This window comes from Agelaius tricolor, unplaced genomic scaffold (genome assembly GCF_023055355.1).
Source record: "Agelaius tricolor isolate 1412-34295 unplaced genomic scaffold, bAgeTri1.0.p SCAF_17, whole genome shotgun sequence".
NCBI lineage: Eukaryota > Metazoa > Chordata > Aves > Passeriformes > Icteridae > Agelaius > Agelaius tricolor.
In genome coordinates this window covers 15,899,480-15,920,461 of record NW_027269277.1, presented here as the reverse complement: position 1 = coordinate 15,920,461, position 20,982 = coordinate 15,899,480, and the positions used below count along the sequence as shown (strand labels likewise).

The following is a 20,982-nucleotide window of genomic DNA, read 5'->3' as shown; positions in this document are numbered from 1 at the left end:
TTTTGGAGTAACTCCTGTTCTGCCTTTATCTGTTTGGGGGGGATGAGGGCTCTGTGTTCAGCCCTGTTCATGGCAGGGAGGTCTGAAGGTGCTCAGGAGGCTGAAGGCACATCCCTTGGTATCATGATGGGCAGTGACTGCACTGAGCTGATGTCTCTCTCACCTTGAGTGGCAGAGTGTGACCAGATCAGTGTTAGCTCTGAGCAGATGAGTGTCCCAGCCTCAGGAGTGGGATATCTTCATGCTGCATCAGTCAAGACACCATGAAGAGCTAGGTGCTCCCACAGGGATACATCCATGGTGGGCTCCTGCTGCTGCTGGGCACAGAGAGGTTTCTCCTGATAGGTCCTTTCACTTTGTGCTGAGCTGTTTTCCAATGGCTGTGCCTTGGTGGTCACTGAGGACACAAGGGGATGCAGAGCAGGCTCTTGGGCTAAGGGGTGGGCAGCAGGCAGGTAGGGACACAAACAGCCATTGGCTCCCTGCAGGGGGATGGGGTCAGTGCTGGTCCCTGTCCACCGAGGTGGTGGCAGTGTGGCCCCAGGGTGAGGCTGCGTTTGGGTGCTGCTGAGCTCCAGGGATTGTTTCATATCCTCACTCCCTGCTGCGAGAGCGAGCCCAGCCCGTGAGCTTTGCAGCCCAGCACAGCTCTCTGCCCTGAAATCAAAAGGAGGAACACCAAAAAAATCAGGCTCCAAGGAAGTGATAGCTCCTGGGGTGCAGCCAGTTACCAGTGTTAGGGAGAGAGCTCCCTTAGCCACTGCTGCCGCTGGTTTCTCTGACCTCTCCCTCTGGTCCGGGGTGAGCACACGTTAATCCCCAAGCCCGGCAAGGGAGAGCTGCTGCAGGAAGGACAGAGCCACAGCCTGGAGAAGGCGTGTTGTACCTGCTGCTGAGCACATTACTGCTTCTCCAGGAGTGGATAAGTCCTGCTTAGGAGGACGCTCATCCTCTTTTATTTAATTTCCTGGTAATGCTTCTGCAGCGTCCAAGTCTTATCAGGAGAGGAGCAGCTTAAGAGGCCGGTAAAGGAGTTTTTATTGTCAGTATCCATCTCTTTATTCCCCTTTTCCCTTTGACGCTGGATGGCAGGCTGGTTGTGGCTGAAGAGAGGTGTGCTTTCCTTTCCTTTTGTCTGTTAAAGCTGCAAAGATTTCAGGCTCACCAATTCTGATGGTAATTTGGGCTGCGGGAGCCGCCGCTGTCCCTGGTGCTGGGCTGTCCCCGGCTGTGCCTCAGCCGCGGGTTCCCTGGGGACGCTGAGGGTGACACCGACACCCCGACTGCACACAGAAGGACACATCTGGGGACACAGCTGGGCAGCTCTGCTCTGGCACTCCCCACCCACTTTGCTGTGACTTGGTGAGCAAAGCCCTGCCTCTGTTTCCCCGGAGCCATCGCACTGGGCTCAGCCCCATCTCCGAGCATCCCACCGCTCCAGGCTCTGCTGCTCATCCTCATCTTCATCTGCTGGGGCTGTGGGCAGCAGGGCTGGGATGAAAGGAGTGTCCCCTGGGAGCCAGCAGCTCGGTGACTGCTGTCTTGTGGCAGCCAGCTCTGGCATCCTCCCTGGCCGTGCCAGGCGTGTGGAGACGCAGTGCTGCATTCAGCCTTTTCAGCTGCACACAATGGCCTTGGAGAACGTTTGTTTGAGAAAATTGGCTGGATCGCCCGATTCTTTTTGTTGTGGTTGTTACTGTTGTTCTTTTGAATGCTCATGGGAGTAGCAGAGCAGCTAATGAGGCGGTGCAGAGACAGTGGCTGGGGAGATGCTCTCGGCAGTGCTTCCCTGCAGCTGCACTCTCCTGGCGCTGGGGCTGGGGCTGGCTCTGCTCCTGCTGGGAGCCCTGATGGGTGCGGCACTTCCCGAGCTCAGGGGTGCCCAGAGCCTGCTGCTCCTCACCAGTTCCCTGCCCCAGGCATTGCTGTTTCCTTCTCCTTCAGCCATGTGCCGCTGCAGGCAGGAGGGGAAAGCCACGAGCACCCAGCTGGGCACTGGGAATGGGTCACCTGGCTGTGGTGACATCCCATTGTCACAGAGTGCAGCTCACCCGTGGCCAGCGCTGGATCCCTGACCCTGGGCAGACTCACCTGTGCTCCCGTGGCAGACATGGCATCCTCCCTTGGAGGGTTTTGGGTGGGTACCTGGGGATCAGGCTCAGCACTGGGCTGTCTTTGCTGATTGTGGTGTCCTCAAGGCCCAAGCTGTGTGTGCTGGTGTGGAGCTCCTGTCCCCTCCAGCCCCACGTGCTGTCCCTCTTGGCTGTGCAGCAGGTGCCAAACACAATGCTGGGAGCAGGTAAGGGTGTCAGAAATGCAGACAGATAGCATTCGATGGATGATGAATCAAATCCTAAACTGATAAGAGATGGAACAATTGGTGTGTTGTCAAAAGGCCGGGAAGGATCTCTGTTAAATAGACTAAATAGTCTGGACAGGAACAAGCAATGAGCAGCACAGAAACAACAGCACGTTCACCACTTTGTTTTTCTGGCTGGGCTGTGCGTGTTGCCATCTGTGCTGTGCTCTGTGGCCGTCCTGTGGTGCTGGGATTGCTCCCCCATGCCAGGCTCACAGCCTGGAGCCGTGGCTGGCGTTGCTCCAGGATGCCAAGGGCAGCTTTGACATGACCTTGCCCTGGGCTGGATCTTCCCATCTTCTGGTTGTCTCCATTCCAAGGAGTCCCTGGGCTGGTGGTGATTTGGCTGTAGCAGCACAGCTGAGCCTGCCTTAATCCCAGTTTTTAGACTGGCTAAACTTGTTTTCACTTATCTCTGATATTGTTGAGCTGTGTTACACAGCAGGAATAAGCCAGCCCTGGGGTTTGCTCTGAAAGCTCTGCAGAATGGCAGAGAGAGCTCTCGGTCTGCTGCTGTCTGCCCTGACCCTCAGGGAATGGCCAGAGCCACACCAGCAGTAGTTTACCCCACAGAGATGTCCCATCTCATGAGGGCAGGGGTGGGACAGTGAGGTGCTGGAGAGGACGGTGTGATTTACCCTTGAGTGGCACCTCCATCAGTGTCCCCTGCCCAAGGTGCCGGTGCAGTGGCAGGGACAGGCACGGAGCAGCACGGCTCTGCACGGCAGGATAGGGCTGTGGCTGCCCCAGGAAGGGCTGGGAGAGGATGGTGTGATTTACCCTTGTGTGGCACCTCCATCAGTGTCCCCTGCCGGTGCTGTGGCACGGATCAGCACAGCTCTGCAGGAGGAGGGGGCTGTGGGCACCCCAGGAAGGGGCTGGGGGCTCTGCAGGGGGATCGGGGCTGTGGCTGCTCCAGGAAGGGACTGGGGGCTCTGCAGGGGGATCGGGGCTGTGGCTGCTCCAGGAAGGGGCTGGGAGCGCTGCAGGGAGATCGGGGCTGTGGCTGCCCCAGGAAGGGGCTGGGGGCTCTGCAGGGGGATCGGGGCTGTGGCCGGCCCGGGAAGGTGCTGGGAGCGCTGCAGGGGGATCGGGGCTGTCCCGGGAGGAAGGGGCTGGGGACTCTGCAGGGGGATTGGAGCTGTCCCGGGAAGGGGCTGGGGGCTCTGCAGGGGGATCGGGGCTGTGGCTGCCCCAGGAAGGGGCTGGGGGCTCTGCAGGGGGATCGAGGCTGTGGCTGCCCCAGGAAGGGGCTGGGGGCTCTGCAGGGGGATCGAGGCTGTGGCTGCCCCAGGAAGGGGCTGGGGGCTCTGCAGGGGGATCGGGGCTGTCCCGGGAAGGGGCTGGGGGCTCTGCATGGGGATCGGGGCTGTCCCGCAGCCCCAGAGGGCTCGGAGCAGCGGGCAGGGCTCGGAGGGGCTCCTCACACACAGCCTGTCCCTGTGCCTGCAGCGCAGCCATGTGATGCCGGAGGAGCGCGGTGGCGATGATATGGAATGTGGGCAGCTGCCTCCGGCCACGCTCCGACAGGTGACGGTCCAGCGCCACCCCCTCCACGGATTCGGCTTTGTGGCTGGCAGCGAGAGGCCCGTGGTGGTGCGCTCGGTGGCTGCAGGTAGGGTGTGGGGCTGCTCCTGGACACGGCTGCAGCGTGCCGGGAAACACAGCCCTGCTTCCCTCCCTGGGCTCCTGTCCTCTCCTGTCCCCTCTGCTGGGCCTGCTGCAGGGCGTCCTCCACGGCCACATAGGTGGGCAAATGCTTTGGGGATGCTTGGGACCCCTCGTGCTTCCCCTCCGCCCCGCAGCTCCGGGATGCCCGGGTTGGCCCTGACCCTCTCTCCTGGCAGGCGGCCCCTCTGAGGATAAACTCCTGCCAGGAGACCAGATCTTGGCCATCAACGATGAGGATGTGAGTGAAGCCCCCAGAGAGAGATTCATCGAGCTTGTCAGGTGAGGACAACGCCCCTGGGGAGGGGCTCACGCCAGGCTGCTGTGCCCATAGTGCCCAAAGCCTCGCAGTGCCAGTGCACACCCACGGCACCAGTGCTGGGGTGGGGAACTGCCAGCCTGAGCAGGGGGAGAGCCTTGGAGCAAGTGCCATAGCCGTTCCCAGCTGGCCAAGAAGTGGGAAAGAATCCACAGCCACGTTGTCAAGCACCCCAAGGAGCCCACAAAGGTCCTGGCCAGCACTGGGCTGGAAGGGTGGGATGTGTTCTCAGCAGCCAGTTGCACACCTTGAGGTCCATCACCATGAGGTCCCATCCATCTTCATTTCTCCTTTCTGTCACAGGAAGGCCAAGGACTTCATCATCCTCACGGTCCTGCACACCCACCAGGTGAGACTGGCAGGGCCATGGCCAGCTCCAGGGGAGCCAGGACAGGGGTGAAAAGCCCTTTTGGAGACCAAGGCAGGGTCCCTGGAGACCTTGGGAGACCTGGACACCACTCAGGCAGCTCAGCTGATTTGTTGGGGCCATGACCCAGCACCCTGAGGCTCTTCCAAGCTGTGGGGTCTGAGAGCTGCCACGGCCCCTTGGGGTCAGTGGGCCTGCAGCCATCTCCCTGCCCTTGTCCCCAGGAGGGAGGGAGGGAAAATATCCCCATCCCGTGTGTGTGATGGGGTAACCTACCGTGCCAGGGGCGGCAGGGAGGGGTCGCTGCTGGCCCGGGAGTCGCTGGGGAGCTGGGAGGGCTGGGGATGCTGATGCTGCCCTGGGGCACACCGAGCTGTCACACCAGAGGCACCGTCTGTGCTTCACCGAGTCCTTGATGTTGGGAAAGGAGGGGGTGTGAGAGCTCCCCTGTGCTCCCCTCCTCTCCAGAAAAGAGATGCCCCACCCAGCGCTGCTCTGTCAGGAGCAGGGGCGTGTGTCACACTCCAAAAAAGATTTTTTTCCTCCCGGCCCGGGCTGGCCACCAGCCAGGACAGGCAGCTCAGCTGGTGCTGGCACCATCAGACACACACAGCTCTGGCATGACTGTCTCTGTGCTGGAGTGTGTGCAGGCACTGCCACCAGAACATCCTGCAGGGATGCCCGTGGTGCTGCCATCTCCCTGGGGCTGCAAACCACATCCAAGGGGTTCATCACTCCCATCCAGCTGGTGCCAGTGCCTCCAGGCAAGCCCTGGCTGACATCTGCTGCAGCTCAGCCTGCACAAGGGGTGCCAGGCACTGGGGTGCAGCCTCCCTGCCACACTGATGCTGCTGGTGTGACTTCAGGGGCTGCTGCTCATCCTTCTGGCCCTGCCTGCAGCTCTGTGTAACCACAGCCAAGGGGGTTTGCTTTCCGCCCTCCCCATTTCATGGTTTGCTGTGTAACCACAGCCAAGGGGGTTTGCTTTCCACCCTCCCCATTTCATGGTTTGCTGTGTAACCACAGCCAGGGGGGTTTGCTTTCCACCCTCCCCATTTCATGGTTTGCTGTGTAACCACAGCCAAGGGGGTTTGCTTTCCACCCTCCCCATTTCATGGTTTGCTGTGTAACCACATCCAAGGGCATTTGCTTTCCACCCTCCCCATTTCATGGTTTGCTGCCCACTCCCCATCACCACGCTGGCTCCAGAGGGGTTTCCTCTGTGTGTCTGCCTTTCCCCACACCGTGGCTCCCAGGGCAGGCAGGTGATTGACCCAGTGCTCTCTTTCCAGTCCCCCAAATCTGCTTTCATCAGCGCAGCCAAGAAGGCGAAGCTCAGGTCCAACCCGGCCAAAGTCCGATTCTCTGAGCAGGTGACGGTCGGTGAGACAGACCCAGTAAGTCCTGCCCTGCCTTCCCTGTGCTTCACCCCCTGAAGTGTCCCCAGGGCTCCTCTTCCCTGCTCTGGGCTCTGCAGTTGAGAGCAGCTGTCTGGGCTGGGGAGCCCTTGGGCACAGTCAGTGCTGTGGGTCACTGCTGGGGGGACTTTGTCTGGTTGTCCCCTGTCCTTCTGAAGGAGCCCTAAAAACTGGCTCAGAAACCTGGTCTCAGCTGAGTCCCCCTGAGCACCCAGGCAATGCCAGTGCCCGCTCTAAGGAAGATCTGTGACTTCCAGCCTGATCCCAAAAGCTTTGCACTGCAAATGTGTGGGGCAGGGTGACCAGGGCACTGCTGAATGGCTGTGGAAGCTGGAGAGTTCCAGCCCAGTGCTTTTATCTCTTAATTGCAGAAAGGTTTTATTAACAACAAAACAAATGTGAAAAAAAAAACCCTGTAAAGCGCTTCTAGCATGTTCTATTTTTAAGCAAAATCAATTAGGTAATTATCTGATTGAAAAGCTTCTCACCAAATAAAATCAGCCTTCTCCCAACTTCCTGCAGAGGGGGTGGGCAGGGCTGAGGGGGGATAGGTTTGGGGTGAGGGTCAGGCAGGAGGGATCAGCTCTGAGCCACCCCAGCCGTTCCTCCTGCCTGGGACAGCAGCTGGGGAGCAGGACAGGCACTGGGTGTGCTGGGCAGAGCCAGGTGCTCTGCTCCACTGCAGCTGCTGCGAGCTGAGCAGGTGAATCTGTCAGGCAGCTCTGAATTGCCTCAGCTCTGCGCTTCAGAACGCTGGCTTTTCAGGGGAAATGTGCTCTTAGCACAAAGCCCAGAGCAGCAGAGGATGCCACGAGTGCTCCATCACTGACACTCTCTCTGTCCCCGCCCTCCCTCCTCTCTCCGTGCCCCCCACCCTCCTCGCCTCCCCCTTTGCTGGCCCCACATGCCAGGACATGTTGAAGAAAGAAGCTCTCCTCCTCATTCCCAACGTGCTGAAGGTTTTCCTGGAGAACGGGCAGATCAAATCCTTCACGTTCGATGGCCGAACCACTGTGAAGGTGAGCCCCTCCTCTCCCTCGGGGCTCGGTGTCCCTCCTCTCCTCCCACCTGCCCGATCCATTTCTGCTTCCTGAGCACGATCAGCAGCGCTGGGCTGGCTGTGAGCCGCTCTGGCCTGATGGATGGCCCGTCTGCCTCCCCAGGCAGCACGCTCTGCAGCTGGCAGGGATGGGGCTTTGCTGGCTCTGCCTCTCCTGACTTCTCTCCCTGCTGTGAGCCTGCCCTCCAGCCAGGCTGGGTCTCCTGTGAGTGCCCCTGCCAGGGGCAGCTCCCCCAGCACCACCCAGGGTTAGCCCAGGTGCTGGTCAGCTCCTGCTGCACGGCCACTGGTGCCACCCTGTGCACCCTCTCAGCCTCATCCTGGCACTGCCCTGCCTGCCAGGGACTCTCAGTGAGCTCAGAGTGGGCTCTCAGTGAGGTCCCAGCTCCCCCTTGGGAAGCAGCCAGTGCCTGGCACCCAGGGCTGTCGATGGTGTTTGCAGGACGTGATGGTGACGTTGCAGGACCGCCTGTCACTGAGACACATCGAGCACTTTGCCCTGGTCCTGGAGTATTCTAGCCCAGAGCAGAGCCACCGCTTCCTGCTGCTCCAGGACAAGCAGCCTCTGGCCCATGTAAGCTGCTGGGGTGGGAGGGTGTTGGGATGGCCCAGGTGAGGGGCTGGGCATGGAGAGCCTCCCCTTCCTCCAGTGTGGGCTTGGCTGGTGTAGGGGCACAGTTTGGGGTCACTGGGATGGGGCTGTGCTGCAGGCACAGTTTGGGGTCACTGGGATGGGGCTGTGCTGTGTGCACACAGTTTGGGGTCACTGGGATGGGGCTGTGCTGTGTGCACACAGTTTGGGGTCACTGGGATGGGGCTGTGCTGCAGGCACAGTTTGGGGTCACTGGGATGGGGCTGTGCTGTGTGCACACAGTTTGGGGTCACTGGGATGGGGCTGTGCTGTGTGCACACAGTTTGGGGTCACTGGGATGGGGCTGTGCTGTGTGTGCACAGTTTGGGGTCACTGGGATGGGCTGGCCCAGCCTCATCCCCAGTGGGCACAGCTGTGAGCAGCAGGTGAGCAGCACTGGCAGCAATGAGCCATGGAGTGCCCAGGTGTGCTGAGCAACCACCAAAGGGAGCACAGGGCACACAGGGGCAGTGCATCAATGTGAGGGGGGTAAAGGGTTGGGCTAAAGAACCAGAGAAAGGAGATGCTTACAGCATACAACCTTCTGAAGTGACCTGGTATTACTCTGTATGGGTTGAAGCTTTCTGAAATTGTATGGTGACACTCTGTATCGTGGCCATCTCAACTGTGACATGTGCTGTGACAGGCTGGGATTGTGCTGTGGGGTGGCACAGCCTCTCCTTGCCTCTGGCATGGTCCTGCAGGCTCAGGGGTGAAAAGGGTGGCCAAAGAGGGAGACAGTCAGGGTTTTATCCAGCCCACACTGACAGCACCATGGAGCTGCTCTGTGCTCCAGCCTGGGCAGCTGCAGACAGCACTCATGAGCATCCTTGGCTGGGAGAGCCAATAAGCTGGCACTGCACAGAACCAGGATAAAATGGGGATCATGGAGCAAACATTATCCTGAGTGGCATAAACCCTACAGCAGCAGGCAAAGCTGTCCCACCAATGGGATGTTGTCAGGATGAAAGGTCGTGCATGGAGGAGAGAAATCAAATCAAACACCAGAAGAGAGGAGAGGGCACCTCGTGCCCTGCATCCTGTGGTTCCTGGGCTCACTGCTCCCCTCTGCTCCTGCCACAGGTGGTGCAAAGAACACACTACCACGGCATGAGATGCCTCTTCCGTGTGAGCTTCTTCCCCAAGGACCCGGTGGAGCTGCTGCGCCGGGACCCTGCAGCTTTCGAGTACCTGTACATCCAGGTGGGGACTGGGGGCTGCTGGTGCTCGTGGCCCACACCTCTGCCAAGGCTGGGCCCTGTAGTGGCACCCTCAGGTGGCAGTGGCTGTCCCCGGGGCTGTGTGAGGACACCTCTTGTCCCTCCCGCAGAGCCGCAATGATGTGATCAGAGAGCGCTTCGGCACAGAGCCCAAGCCTGAGATGCTGCTGGGGCTGGCTGCCCTCCACATCTACATCACTGTCTCAGCCACCCGCCCCAGCCAGAAGGTCTCCCTCAAGAATGTGGAGTGAGTGCTCCTGCCTGTGCCCAGGCTCCCACACAGCCCTCCTTTGTTGTCCTTCCCCGTGTCCCTGTGTCACAGCCATGTTTTGGGGAGTGGAGCTGGGTGGTGGCTCAGGGGCTTGGCAGCAGTGACAGCCACCCCTGGTCCCAGCACGGGGCTGTGTAAGGCCCCCCCATGCTGACATGCAGCAGCCAGGGCTGGGGACACTTGCTGTGAGCCCAGGATGATTTCCATGGGAACCTGGGCTGGTTTTCCACCTCTCTCCAAGGCAAGGAGAAGCTCTGTGGCTGTGTAACCTCAGCCTGTCACCAAGCACTGGCTCAGCCCTCCTGTGGCTCCTGGGGGACCTAAACCCATACCCAGCCCATCTGTGCAGGCTAGCCTTGCCCAGTCGACACAGGGAGGAAGGAGGGAGGGGTCACCCTAAAGGAGGTTTGGGAATTTGCCCTGCATCCCTAAGTTTACATGAAGGTGAGTGGGAGCCGGGCTCTGCTGCAGAGCGTGGCACTGCTGTTCCCCAGCCTGAAGCTGGTAGCTGTGTCACCAGCCTGGGGTCCCATCCCCTCGGGGACCTGAGCTGGGGGCTGCTGCTGCTCCGCCTGTGGTGCCAAGGAGGTGCTGGTGTGGCTCCAGCTCCCTCTGACGGCAGGAGGATGCTCTGGGACAGTTTTGTGTCCCTCTCTGCTCGCTGGCAGTGCCTCCGACCTGGCAGCTCATGCAGGTTTCCCTCCCCACAGGAAGGAGTGGGGGCTGGAGCCCTTCCTGCCCCCCTCGCTCCTGCAGCTCATCAAAGAGAAGAGCCTCCGGAAATCCCTCTCGCAGCAGCTCAAAGCCCACCAGCACCAGCCTGGGGGCACCAAGGTGAGCCCAGCCCAAAGGGTCCCTGTTCAGGGCTGGGGGGTGGCAGCCTGCTGTCCCCAGCTCCTCGGGGACTTCTGTTATTAAATCCCCTGGGATGGAGATAAATCCCACAGCCAGGTAGAGCCTCTCTCTCTCTCCTGAATCCACTCTCAGGAGCTGATGTGGATTGCAGGGAGTGCAGTGAGGATCAGGGCTGAGATCAGCTGAGGCTTGGCTGAAGTAGCACACACCAGCTCGTTGTTATCTCTGCTCTGGGCTTGGAAAGCTCTGGAGCCATTGCCTTGGTCCCTGCAGCCTTCACAGCTCCCCAGGGAGGGAGGGAGGGTGGGTTGTGCATCTCAGGGGGGTTATACATCAAGCACTGGGGCTCCTTCCTGGCTGTGCCCTGCTCTGAGTTTCCTCCCAACTGCTGCCCAGGATGGCAGGGGAGTGGAGCCCCCCTCACCCCCGACTCAGACTCGCTGCCATGCCCAGAGCTGCTGTGCCCCCCTAGCTGAGAGCCCCAGCTCTGCCCCAGCCTCCTGCCTCTCCTGTGCTGTGCTCACAGTGATCAGCTGTGTGGTGTTTTGGCAGGTCTCCACAGCCCAGGCAAAGCTGCAGTACCTGAGGATCCTGAACGAGCTGCCCACCTTCGCTGGGGTTCTCTTCAACACAGTGGGACTGGTACGGTAACCCAGGCTGGGCTGGGGGGTGCCTGCTCCTGAGTGTGCCATGGGGACACGTGGCTCCCACAGAAATCACTCCCCTCAGTCTCCTGCTCTGCCCTGCTGAGCTCCAAGCCCACCCAGAAAGCCTTGGATGCTCTGCTGTCAGCAGGTTGGGTTTCCAGATCTGCAGGGTCAGGGAGCTCTGTTCCTGCCAGCCTGTGGGGCAGCAGCATGACCTGCTCAGTGAAGCTGGAGGAGTTTCAGGCATGTGTTTGTAGCTCAGTCATGCCTGGCACATCCTGCCATCCATCCTGGAAGAGGGCAGCTCCTGGCCAAGGCCACTGTGGTCCCTGCTTGCCCACAGCTGGGCTTGCTGCCCTGTCACAGGTGCTGCAGCCTGATCCCTGCCACAGTGATCCTTCATCTCCACTGCTCACCCCAACCACCTCAGCAGGAGGAAAGCCACAGCACAAACAGGACCTGGCTCCCCCCTCATCCCTCTCACTCCACCTCCCAGCCAGAGGTCCCCATGTAGGTGTCACCTCTCTGCCATCCCTCTCTTTACCCCCACCCGTGGTCTCAGCACTTCCCTGGCTTCCTGTGCTTTGCCTGCTGGGTTCCATCTCTGGCAGCCTTTGCTTTGCTCTGTCCCTCACCCCACAGCTCAAAGGGCTTCCTGCAGGAAATCAGTGCAGGCACAGCCTGGTGGTGTCTGCTTGGTGCCATGGCAGAGCACTCAGAGCCTGTCCCTGACGCTGCCTGAGTAGACAGCATTTATTTTTTTTTTATCTCTGACACCAAAGCAATGCCTCTGAGCCAGCCTGTGAGTTGAACTGTGTTGAAGTGGTAAAAAGTATTCCCTTATTTTCCTCTGCAATGGTCTGCCCAGCTCCTGTTCCCCTCCACACCTGGCTTAAAGCATCCTTTTAGAGCAGAGCAAGAAACATCCCTATTTCCAGTCAAGCTTTGGTCTTTCTTCTTTTCGGAAATCCATTCACTCCCTCCTTTGCTTCCTTCTCTCAGAGGCAGTGTCAGATCAGACAGATTTGTAACACACTTGCTTTAGTGTAGTGACACCAGTGAGCCTGAATATTTCATGTGGACACTCAGTTCAGAGCTTTACTTTTAAACAGCCCTGGCATCCTGCACACCACTCCCAGCTCTCCAAGGGGCTCAGGGGGGCAGGTTGGTGGCACCAGCCTCACCCACTGCTCTACCAAAGCCATCCTGCAGCTGACCAGGCTGCCAGCACTGAGGCTGGGCTGCATGGAGAGAGCCACGTGCAGGCTGTGCCACGCTGGGTGTGTCTGTTCACCCTACCTGTCTGTCTGTCTGTCTGTCTGTCTCCCCACGTGCCAGCAGGATGAGAAGCAGCCAGCCACCACCCTGCTGGTGGGACCCCGGCATGGCATCAGCCACGTCATTGACCTGAAAACCAACCTCACCACGGTGCTGTCAGAGTTCAGCAAGGTCAGCAAGATCCAGCTGTTCAGGGAGAACCAGGGCGTGGCCCGGGTGGAGACCAGCATCCTGGATGCCAAGGTAGGCATGGGTGCTGTGGAGATGAGGCTGGGGCTTTGGGGCCAGCCTTTGAGGGGATTCACATCACAGCTGTGTGCTGGAGAGCCTGCTTGGGGATTCCTAGAGACTCCAAAACCCCTTCACAACAGGGTCTGCAGCATCTCCCCTGCTGCTCTGACTGCTTGTGCCACACAGGAATGGCTGCTGAGGGCCACAGGGCAGGCATGGTGCCCTTCTGGCCATGGCCCAGGGCCACAGGGCAGGCATGGTGGCCTTCTGGCCATGACCCAGGGTGACAGGAGAGGCATGGTGGCATTCTGGCCATGACCCAGGGTGACAGGGCAGGCATGGTGCCCTTCTGGCCATGACCCAGGGTGACAGGAGAGGCATGGTGGCATTCTGGCCATGACCCAGGGTCAAAGGAGAGGCATGGTGCCCTTCTGGCCATGGCCCAGGGTCACAGGGCAGGCATGGTGCCCTTCTGACCATGGCCCAGGGGGACAGGAGAGGCATGGTGCCCTTCTGGCCATGACCCAGGGTCACAGGAGAGGCATGGTGGCATTCTGGCCATGATCCAAGGTAACAGGACCCTGGCCATGACCCAGGGTGACAGGGCAGGCATGGTGCCCTTCTGGCCATGACCCAGGGTGACAGGGCAGGCATGGTGCCCTTCTGGCCATGACCCAAACACCTCCCTAATGGTTCAAGCAGGATCCTTGGGCAGATGGGGTGGCACAGGCCAGGCAGGCAGCAGCACCCTTTGGAGGCAGGACAGCACCTCACCTGTGCTCAGGGCTGGAGAGGAGCAGTGCATGGCCATAGCTGGGCTGGCTGCAGCTGCTGCAGGGGACTGGGGGGTTTCATGCATTAGTAGCACTTGTGGAACTTGTCAAGGCAGGCAGGATTGTTGAATGAAGTGGAAGTGACGGGAAGGAGGTGTCAGGCTCAGGGTGAGCACAGATGGCTGTGTGTCCCTGGCCCAGTAGCCACCCCCTGGGTACCCTGCCAGCTGCCCCTGTTATCCCCCCTTCAGCCCCCAGAGCACTCCTTGGCACACCCTGGTGAACCCTGTGGTGTCATCCCCCATCTCCTGCTGTGGTTGTGTACTGCAGTGCTGGTTCTGATGGTCAATCCCTGTGGTCAGCCCCTGCCACCCCTCCTCACCCCTCAAGGCTCCCAAACCCTCCAAGAACAGTGTCAGCAGCACAGCAAGATCTTTATTTCCTTCTTCGGTGCCTGGTGCAGCAGCCACCAGATCCTAAGGAGATCTTCCCTTGGCCTTTGCTGAGGATTTTAACAAGCTGGGCCATGGCCCTGGCAGACTCTAAGGCACACAGCTGTGTGTGTCCCCAGGGCATCCTCGGTGTCCCTGCCCCCTGGGGAAGGACAGCTGAGAGGCAGAGATCTCACTGATAAATGCCAAGTCTTCTCCTCTCCTCCCACCTTGAATTCAAGAGGACAGAGTGAGGATTGAGTTTGGAGTCCATCAGTCAGGAGCAGTACTTGGCAGAGTGTCTGGCACAGTGGGGCCAGGGCTCTGTGGGGCAGGGAGGTGCTGCTGCACAAACCCCTGAGCCTTTGGCTGTGGGTCAGCTCTCCTGCCCCTGCATTCACCCCTTTTCCCCTAGACTGATGAAGCTGAGCTGCTTTGCCAGCTGTCTCTGTGTTTCACTCCTGCAAGGTGTCCAAGCCTCAGCCCTCTCTGCAGCCCTCTCTTTGCACTGTTTCAGTGGTAGTCTCACAGCTGTAATCATGGTGGATTTGTTTAGGATTCTCCTGCTGCCTCCTGTCCTGGTGGATTTTAGCACTTTCTCCCACCCAGCTCATTAATTCCTCCAAGTCTGTTTTCCTGCTGCCACTGTGCCTGCTCCAGCAGCTCTGCTCACCTGCACTAACACCCCAGGAGCCTCTGCCAGAGCTGTGCTAATCCTCATCCCCTCCACAGCCTCATCCACAAAGCCCTTTCTTTGAATTCCTAATCCAGTGGGTATTTGGTCAACTGTAACATTTTTAACATTCCCTCTTCTGCATCCCACCGAGGTCAGTTGTTGTGCAGTTCAATCCTGGGTGTCCTGCTGTGCCTGTCCCAACCCTTCAAAGCCCTCACCCTCCCCTTCTGAAAGCCCTCCAGCTGCCTGGGCAGTGCAGGAATCCATCCATTTTCTCCTTACAGAGCAGGAATAACCAGGGGATATTGGCTGCACAACGAGCAGCCCTGCTGCTTCCTCCTGCTGCCCACATCCCTTGGACTTGTGTGTATAAAACCACCCCATTAATGCATTAATAATGGGGGATTTGTGTGTATAAATTGACCCCATTAGTGCATTAATAATGGGGGATTTGTGTGTATAAAATGACCCCATTAGTGCATTAATGACAGGCTGCTCATGCCCCTGTTCCTGTGGCTCACTGTGAGTGCTCTCTCTGAGCGTGGCTGTCCCCATTGTCACCCAGCTCCATGGCACTGAGCTCCTGGGGTGCTGCTGTCCCCTCCCTGGTGTGGAGGAGAGCCCTGTGCCCCCCAGCACAGGCTGGCCACAGGAGGGACAGATGCTCTGGAGGCTTGGGTGGTGCTGGCATCCATCTGCTCTAAATTAGGTGGCAATTCCCACGCACTTGTCCACGGATCCTGCAGCGCTGCTCCCCACAGCCATTCCCTGCTGCAGAAATCCACTCTGTGCCTCCTCCAGCCCTTTCCTGCTGCAGGAGCAGACTTTCCCCTGTGACCCTGCTATCCAGCCCCCCAGAGGCTGGAGAAAAGCCAGCTCACTGGAGTAAGCAGCTCACACCTTCCTGCAAGCACATCCACATGCACGGTGCCTTTATCTCCAGGAGAAATTCCAGGCAGCTGCCTCTGGCCACCAAAAGCCCCTCTGCCTGCCTGGAATGGAGCAAACACCCCATTTATGGATCCCAGCAGCTCAACAGCAGCGTGCCAGGGCAGGGCTGCTGTTATCTGTCTTCATTTAGCCATTATCTGAAGGGCTGGGTTTTAAAGGCAGAATGTTTGCTCCAAAACCAGGCATATGCTAATCCCACACAGGACAGGGATGGATGAGGCAGGCTAAGAAAATCGGGCAAAAAGATCATTACCTTACAGTAATCTGCTGATCTGCTCTGCAATTATTCTATTGCACTGAACGTGTCACTGGCTAAAGCCCCAGGTTGCAAATCAATCAGTTTCTGCTGTGAGTTGCAAACCATTAGAGGGCTCAAAGTGTTGTCCTGGCTGCTCTGGGGACCTGTCAAATCCATGTCACCCCTGGGAGCCTGTCAGAGCTCCAGTGTAGGAGGGGATGTCCCCCTGGGCTGCTCACCCTGATGCCTGGCACTGCTGCTGTCAGAGGATGCTGGTGCTGGGGCAGCTCCCAGCCTGAATCTGTAGGAGGTGCTCACTGAGTTACTGTGGAAACACAGATGGCCAATGATGCTTTAGGGTTTTGTGCAGAAAGACCATCTTGAATTTCTAAGTGTAGCTAAAATGGGTTAAAAAAAGGGTCAGGTCATGGAGCAGCCCCCAGCTGGGGGTCCTGAACAGCCTGACCAAACCAGCCAGCACAGTCCAGACATCCTTACCTGCTGCTGAGCTGCAACAACAGCCCAGACTCACCTGCCAGGAAGGAGCTGGGGGAGATTTTCAGGTAACAAACAGGCTTGAGGAGATCATAAACCATTTGCATTTATTTCGGGTGGAAAAGAAACACTGTTTGTCTTATGAATTATTCACTAGGTGTAGTTAATTGGTTTGTTTTGGAGTTTTTCCATCCTGGCCTTCAATTTCTGTTTAAAACAGCCCAGGGATACAAACCCAGGTCTGGAACCTCTGCTTTTTGCCACTGTGGCAAGAGGGGGGCAGATGCTGATAGAACCCCTCAGAGAGGAGCCACACAACCTCGGGACAGAAAAACAAAACCCTCCAGGCTTCTGCTGCTCATTCCAAGGATTTTTATTCCCTGCAAGATCTGTGAGAGCTGCAGGGAGGACAGGAGCAGGTTTTGTCTCATCAGTCATGGAAGGAGTGAGCAGCTCTGCTTGGGAATGCTGAGAAAGTTCTCAGCCTGCAGCTGGGGGCAGGACTGCACGTCCCCAGCTGCACTGCAGTGGTGCATGTGGCATTTGGCAGGTTCCAGTGGTCATTGGGCAGGTTCCAGTGGTCATTCTCACCTGACAAAGCCTCCTTTCTGCTGGGGCTGTTGCTTCTCTGTTCTTCCTCCTCGGAATCAGTGTCTGGGCCCTGATTCTGGAGCTCAGTGCTGGGGGCAGGGAGGTGGCACAAGGTGTCTCCCGTGATCTTTAAGCATTTTATATAATCTTTATTAAGTGCACCTTGCCAGGTTAGAGGGCTCTGCATCTCCAGGGGCTTCCCCCTCCTGCTGGGACCAGCATTTGAGAGTGGCCAGTGCTTCTGAGCCAGCTGAGAATGGAGCTGCAGGCACGCAGCTCCCTGGGGCAGCAGTGCAAATTCCTCCTGTACCTGCCAGCAAGGACAATGCCAGCAGCTCCTGCCTGGCACCTGGGCAAGCCTGGCAGCCTGGAGGGGGCACAGGAGGTGGCTGCTCCCCCAGCTCCAGGAGCTGCTCAGCTCCAGGCTCCCCTGGCTGTGCAGCTCCACAGCCACCACAGGAGCAGAGGGTTTGTTCTTTCTGAAATGGCTTTTCCAATGGAGCATTTCTCCTTTCTGATTTACACAGCTGCACACTGCTGGGCTTTTTGTTATTAACAGGCTTGACATTGGGAAAAAGGCTGCTGAAGCACTCTGGATGTGAATGACAGAAGGTGCTTGGGGGACAGCTGGATCACCTGAGCCTGGACAAGCTCTGCAGAGGAGCAGAGGAGCTGGCCCAGGCTGTGCCCTGTTCCCTGTGCTGGGCTCTGGGGCAGGAGCCTGTGGCACTGGCTGCTGGCCAGGCACAATTCAATCAAAGGCATTGGGGTAATTGACTTTGGTCTCCCAGCAGGGCCTGCAGCCAGCCTGGTGCTTAAGCTGAGATCAAGACTTGAGAGAGGAAACTAAAGGAAAAATTAATTCAGAAAGGTCCCTGGCTGCTGCTGCTGCTGTGCCTGGAATGTGGGTACTGGTGTTGGTGTCCTGGGTGTGCTTCCAGCCTGCCATGGAAAACAGAGCACCATGCACAGCTGGGGTTCAGCCCTCTCCTCTCCTCTCCTCCTGGAAGGAGCCAAGGAGCCCCTTCCTGTCACAGGTGATGGATGATGAGCCCTCTGAGCCAGCCCCAAGCCTGGCTGTGCTCCCTGGGCTGATCACAGCAGGGATGGGCTGTGCTGCTGAGGCCAGTACCTGGTGTGTGTTTGCCAAACCCCAGTGTGAAAACAGTGGGGAGCCACATCAAAGTCACCAGGGCAGGCCAGGCTGACCTTCCTCCTGCTCCTGCAAGCACTGACTGAAGCCCCTGGGATTTCTCCTACAAGAAGAGCAAGGCTTTGGAGTGACAATGGGCCTGCAGCTCTGATTCCTTACACTGAATTAATCTTTATTTGCATGAAACCATTCTGAAAGGCCATCACCATCTCATGGGAGAGAGGGAGGGATTGAGATTTCCTTTGGCTCAGTACCTGGGTGGGAGGGGCAGACACAGATCCCTGCTTGCAGTGGGATGAAAAGCAGAGGAATGGAATATAAGGCAAGGGAATGGGATGAAAAGCAAAGCACTGGGATGCAAAACTCAGCACTTCCCAGCTCCAGCACCACCCAGAGCACTGCCTGCAGGCACCCAGGAGAGGAGCCAGCCAGAAACAGGAGCTGCAGACAACATGTGGAGAGGATGGGTTTCCAAGCCTGTAAAGCCAAATTTGATTTGTTCATTAAAAAAAAAAAAAAAAAAAAAAGCCCCAAACCTAACCAAAAAATGCAACCCTCTAAGGAAGGAGAGAGCTGCAGGTCTAACCAAGGCAGTGCCCTTATTGATCAACAAGTGGGAAATGGGGGTCCTAGTCACAAGCAGCCTGGTATTGATAGAGCTGAGTTAATAATGCTGCAGGGGAGAGAAGGAAAGGTCAAAGTAGAAGTGAAAAATTGACTGCTGCCTCATTAGGCCCAGGTGCCTGTATTATTAAATAAAAACTTGGCAGTGCACCTCAAGTAAACCAAGGAACATAAATTATGTAAATTCATCTCCCATCTTTCTGCTGCAGTGCATTAACGGAAGCAGGGTAGGACCCAAAGTACATGATAAAGGGGGGAGATTAAAAGGAAATGCATATCATCTTAGGGGTTATAGTATGAATAGATTGGATCATAAATTAATTTCAGTATGAGGACTGTTAAATTCATCTAGCATAACCCTGGCTAGAAAATTTCCTACAGACCTTTGTTTGAGCAAGAAAATACCCTCCAGAAGGACACTGAGATCTTATTTAAAAGCAGGGCATTATAGAAAAATCACTTTATCATTAATAAGCTAATGCAAAAGTAATTTCTTCTATCCAGTATAGACCAATTTAGTTTTACTTCACAGAGACACTGGTTGTCAAGCAGGAAACTTTGAATGAAAAGGTGTCCTTTCCTCATGAGGCCTAGAAAATCTAGGAAACCATTATGCATGAAAGATCAAACCATCAGTAATTTCAGGCTGGTGTTACACATTTAGATGTAGGAAGAGCATCCTTGTGAAAATTTCCTCCCTTACATGTTGGCACTTTACAGGTCAGAGATGAACCTTTACCTGGGAATCTGATGTTTGGCCAGTGTTTAGAGCAGTAGGATTATCCCAGTAAGTTTGCTTCTGTGTAAAACTTGGAGTTTTCATCCTAAGGGTGCTGCTGTGCTGACAAAACACAGACAGGCATTTCTGCCTTTCCCCCCCAAGGAAGCAGAGCCCTGGGGGCTGCTGAGGAGCTGGAGCAGGAAGACTGTGCCTGTGAGAATGAGGAAGAGGATGGGCTGGTGGGCATGAGGCAGGCCAGAGGAGCCTGGTGGGAGGACAGCCAGGGGTTATCCAGGTTGAAGAGTGTCTTGGTTTGGAAAGACAGGTGCCAGCTAAGGAAGGCAGGAGCCTCCCCTGAAATGGAGAAAATGAAACCCCCTCCCTCCAAATTGCTATAAATTTTAAATTAAGGGGCTCTCAGGCAAAAAAAAAATGGGAACAGGACATAACAGTTCTTTATTAGGGAAGAAAATAAAAGGATAAAATAAACAATGCAGTAAACTAAATCAACACTGACAGAGTCAGAACCCAGCCTGACACCCTGTGGGTCAGGCTGTTGGCAGCAGTGCCATTGGAATTTTGGCTCAGCCCTCCTGCAGTGTCAGGGCTGGCTCTGCTGGAGCAGGGATCCTGTAGAGAAGGATGGATTCTGCCTCTGAAGATCCAGGGGAAGGAGAGGCAGCTGCTGTTCCTCTGGGGAATCCAGTGCAGAAGCTGTGCTGGTGTTCCAGAATCTCCAGATTATATCCAGGCAGGAATGCTTGGCTCCTCCCCCTGGGCTCACATCTCCCAGTGGGATGCTGTAGCTCTTATCAGCCATGCAGTGACATTCCATAGCTGTTATCAGCAGGTGTCCCCCTGAGGGAGGAGTGATTGTGGAAGAGATAAGGAAAAACTGCCCACTGAACAGAAGCCAGCTGCCATACAGATGGTAATAGAATACACCTTGCCTTGCAGTCTGGAACAATAAGCTGTTCCCCATCAGTGATCAACATCATCTCCTGATCAGCAGCTGGGACAGAGGGCTCTGCACCTTGTGGCCATGGTGCTACTGAGCAGGGCTCAGGGGAACAGCACTGCTCTTGCCCCTGCTGCATCCCTCCCTGCCTTCCAGCTGCTCTCACAAGTCTCTGCCCTACTGCACCCCTGGGTTTAGGAAATTTAGGAAGATTCATGCTCTTCCAGGTTGCTGCCTTTTTGTTGGGTTTGGTTGAGATTGAGCAGTGAGTTGAGAAAACTGCAGGGAGATACACAGGGATTATAAACACAATAAAGCCCAGCCCTGTGCAGTCCTGACCTCAGGCAGGAGCCCTCACTGCCTCTTGCAGGATGTTTCTAAGGGAAAGGAGGTGAATCCCATTTGCCAGAAGCCAAGGAAACCCAAAGCACAGACTGCAGTTCTTCAGGGTTGTTCTCATTTAGAGCAGCTCCCCACAAAGCTGCCCTGAATTTGCCATCTAAAGCCCTCAGCACCCTGAGCTGGAAGTGCTTGGTGCACCTGCTCACAAAGTCAATATTTGCTCAGCTCACCCATGCCTGGCTGTCTCCAAATGATCTCGTTTGCTTTGCCCACATGGACCAGGGTGGCCAAGGGTGCCAATGCCTAAAAATAACACCTCCATTATTAACAGCTGCCAGCCCTGGCACCTCCTCTTTGTGGAATCATGTCCCAGGGGAACAGGGCTGCTGCAATCATGTTGTCTCTTTGCCTCTTGACCCCATAAATCACTTCCAGATCTGCTGGCCACTCTCAGGGGGATGTGGCAGCAGGGTGGACATGCCAAAGGCAGCTGAGCTGTTGCAATCTCAGCAAAACTACTTAATAGTGTGGAAGAAAGAGAATCAGTCATAACCCCATGTGGGAAGGGCTGAGATCCTATGCCAGAACTCTGTCAGTGAGCAGCAGAGGAGCCAGCAGGGCCAGGGGAGATGCACAGCCTGACTGCAGTAGCTTTGCTCACCATCAGTTGTTGCTTTGATTTTTTAAGATTTTCTAAGCCTTCTG

General features: G+C 56.9%; 1 protein-coding gene across 9 annotated transcripts in view; it reads left to right on the top strand.

Moving 5' to 3' along the window:
• The window catches only part of FRMPD3 (FERM and PDZ domain containing 3), a 66,342-nt gene that overhangs the window by 30,054 nt on the left and 15,306 nt on the right, over positions 1 to 20,982 (top strand). For 2 of the 9 annotated variants that reach the window (XM_071442681.1, XM_071442680.1), the window contains exons 2-12: positions 3,812 to 3,974; positions 4,207 to 4,309; positions 4,650 to 4,695; positions 6,006 to 6,110; positions 7,043 to 7,150; positions 7,634 to 7,765; positions 8,906 to 9,025; positions 9,153 to 9,289; positions 10,024 to 10,147; positions 10,721 to 10,810; positions 12,154 to 12,336. In XM_071442681.1, the coding sequence (XP_071298782.1) occupies positions 3,824 to 3,974; positions 4,207 to 4,309; positions 4,650 to 4,695; positions 6,006 to 6,110; positions 7,043 to 7,150; positions 7,634 to 7,765; positions 8,906 to 9,025; positions 9,153 to 9,289; positions 10,024 to 10,147; positions 10,721 to 10,810; positions 12,154 to 12,336 (1,299 nt within the window). In that variant the 5' untranslated portion in view covers positions 3,812 to 3,823. Of the gene's footprint in view, positions 1 to 3,811; positions 4,108 to 4,206; positions 4,310 to 4,649; positions 4,696 to 6,005; positions 6,111 to 7,042; positions 7,151 to 7,633; positions 7,766 to 8,905; positions 9,026 to 9,152; positions 9,290 to 10,023; positions 10,148 to 10,720; positions 10,811 to 12,153; positions 12,337 to 20,982 lie in introns of those variants that run through there. The other 7 variants (XM_071442684.1, XM_071442683.1, XM_071442687.1 and 4 more) reach the window with 6 other exon arrangements.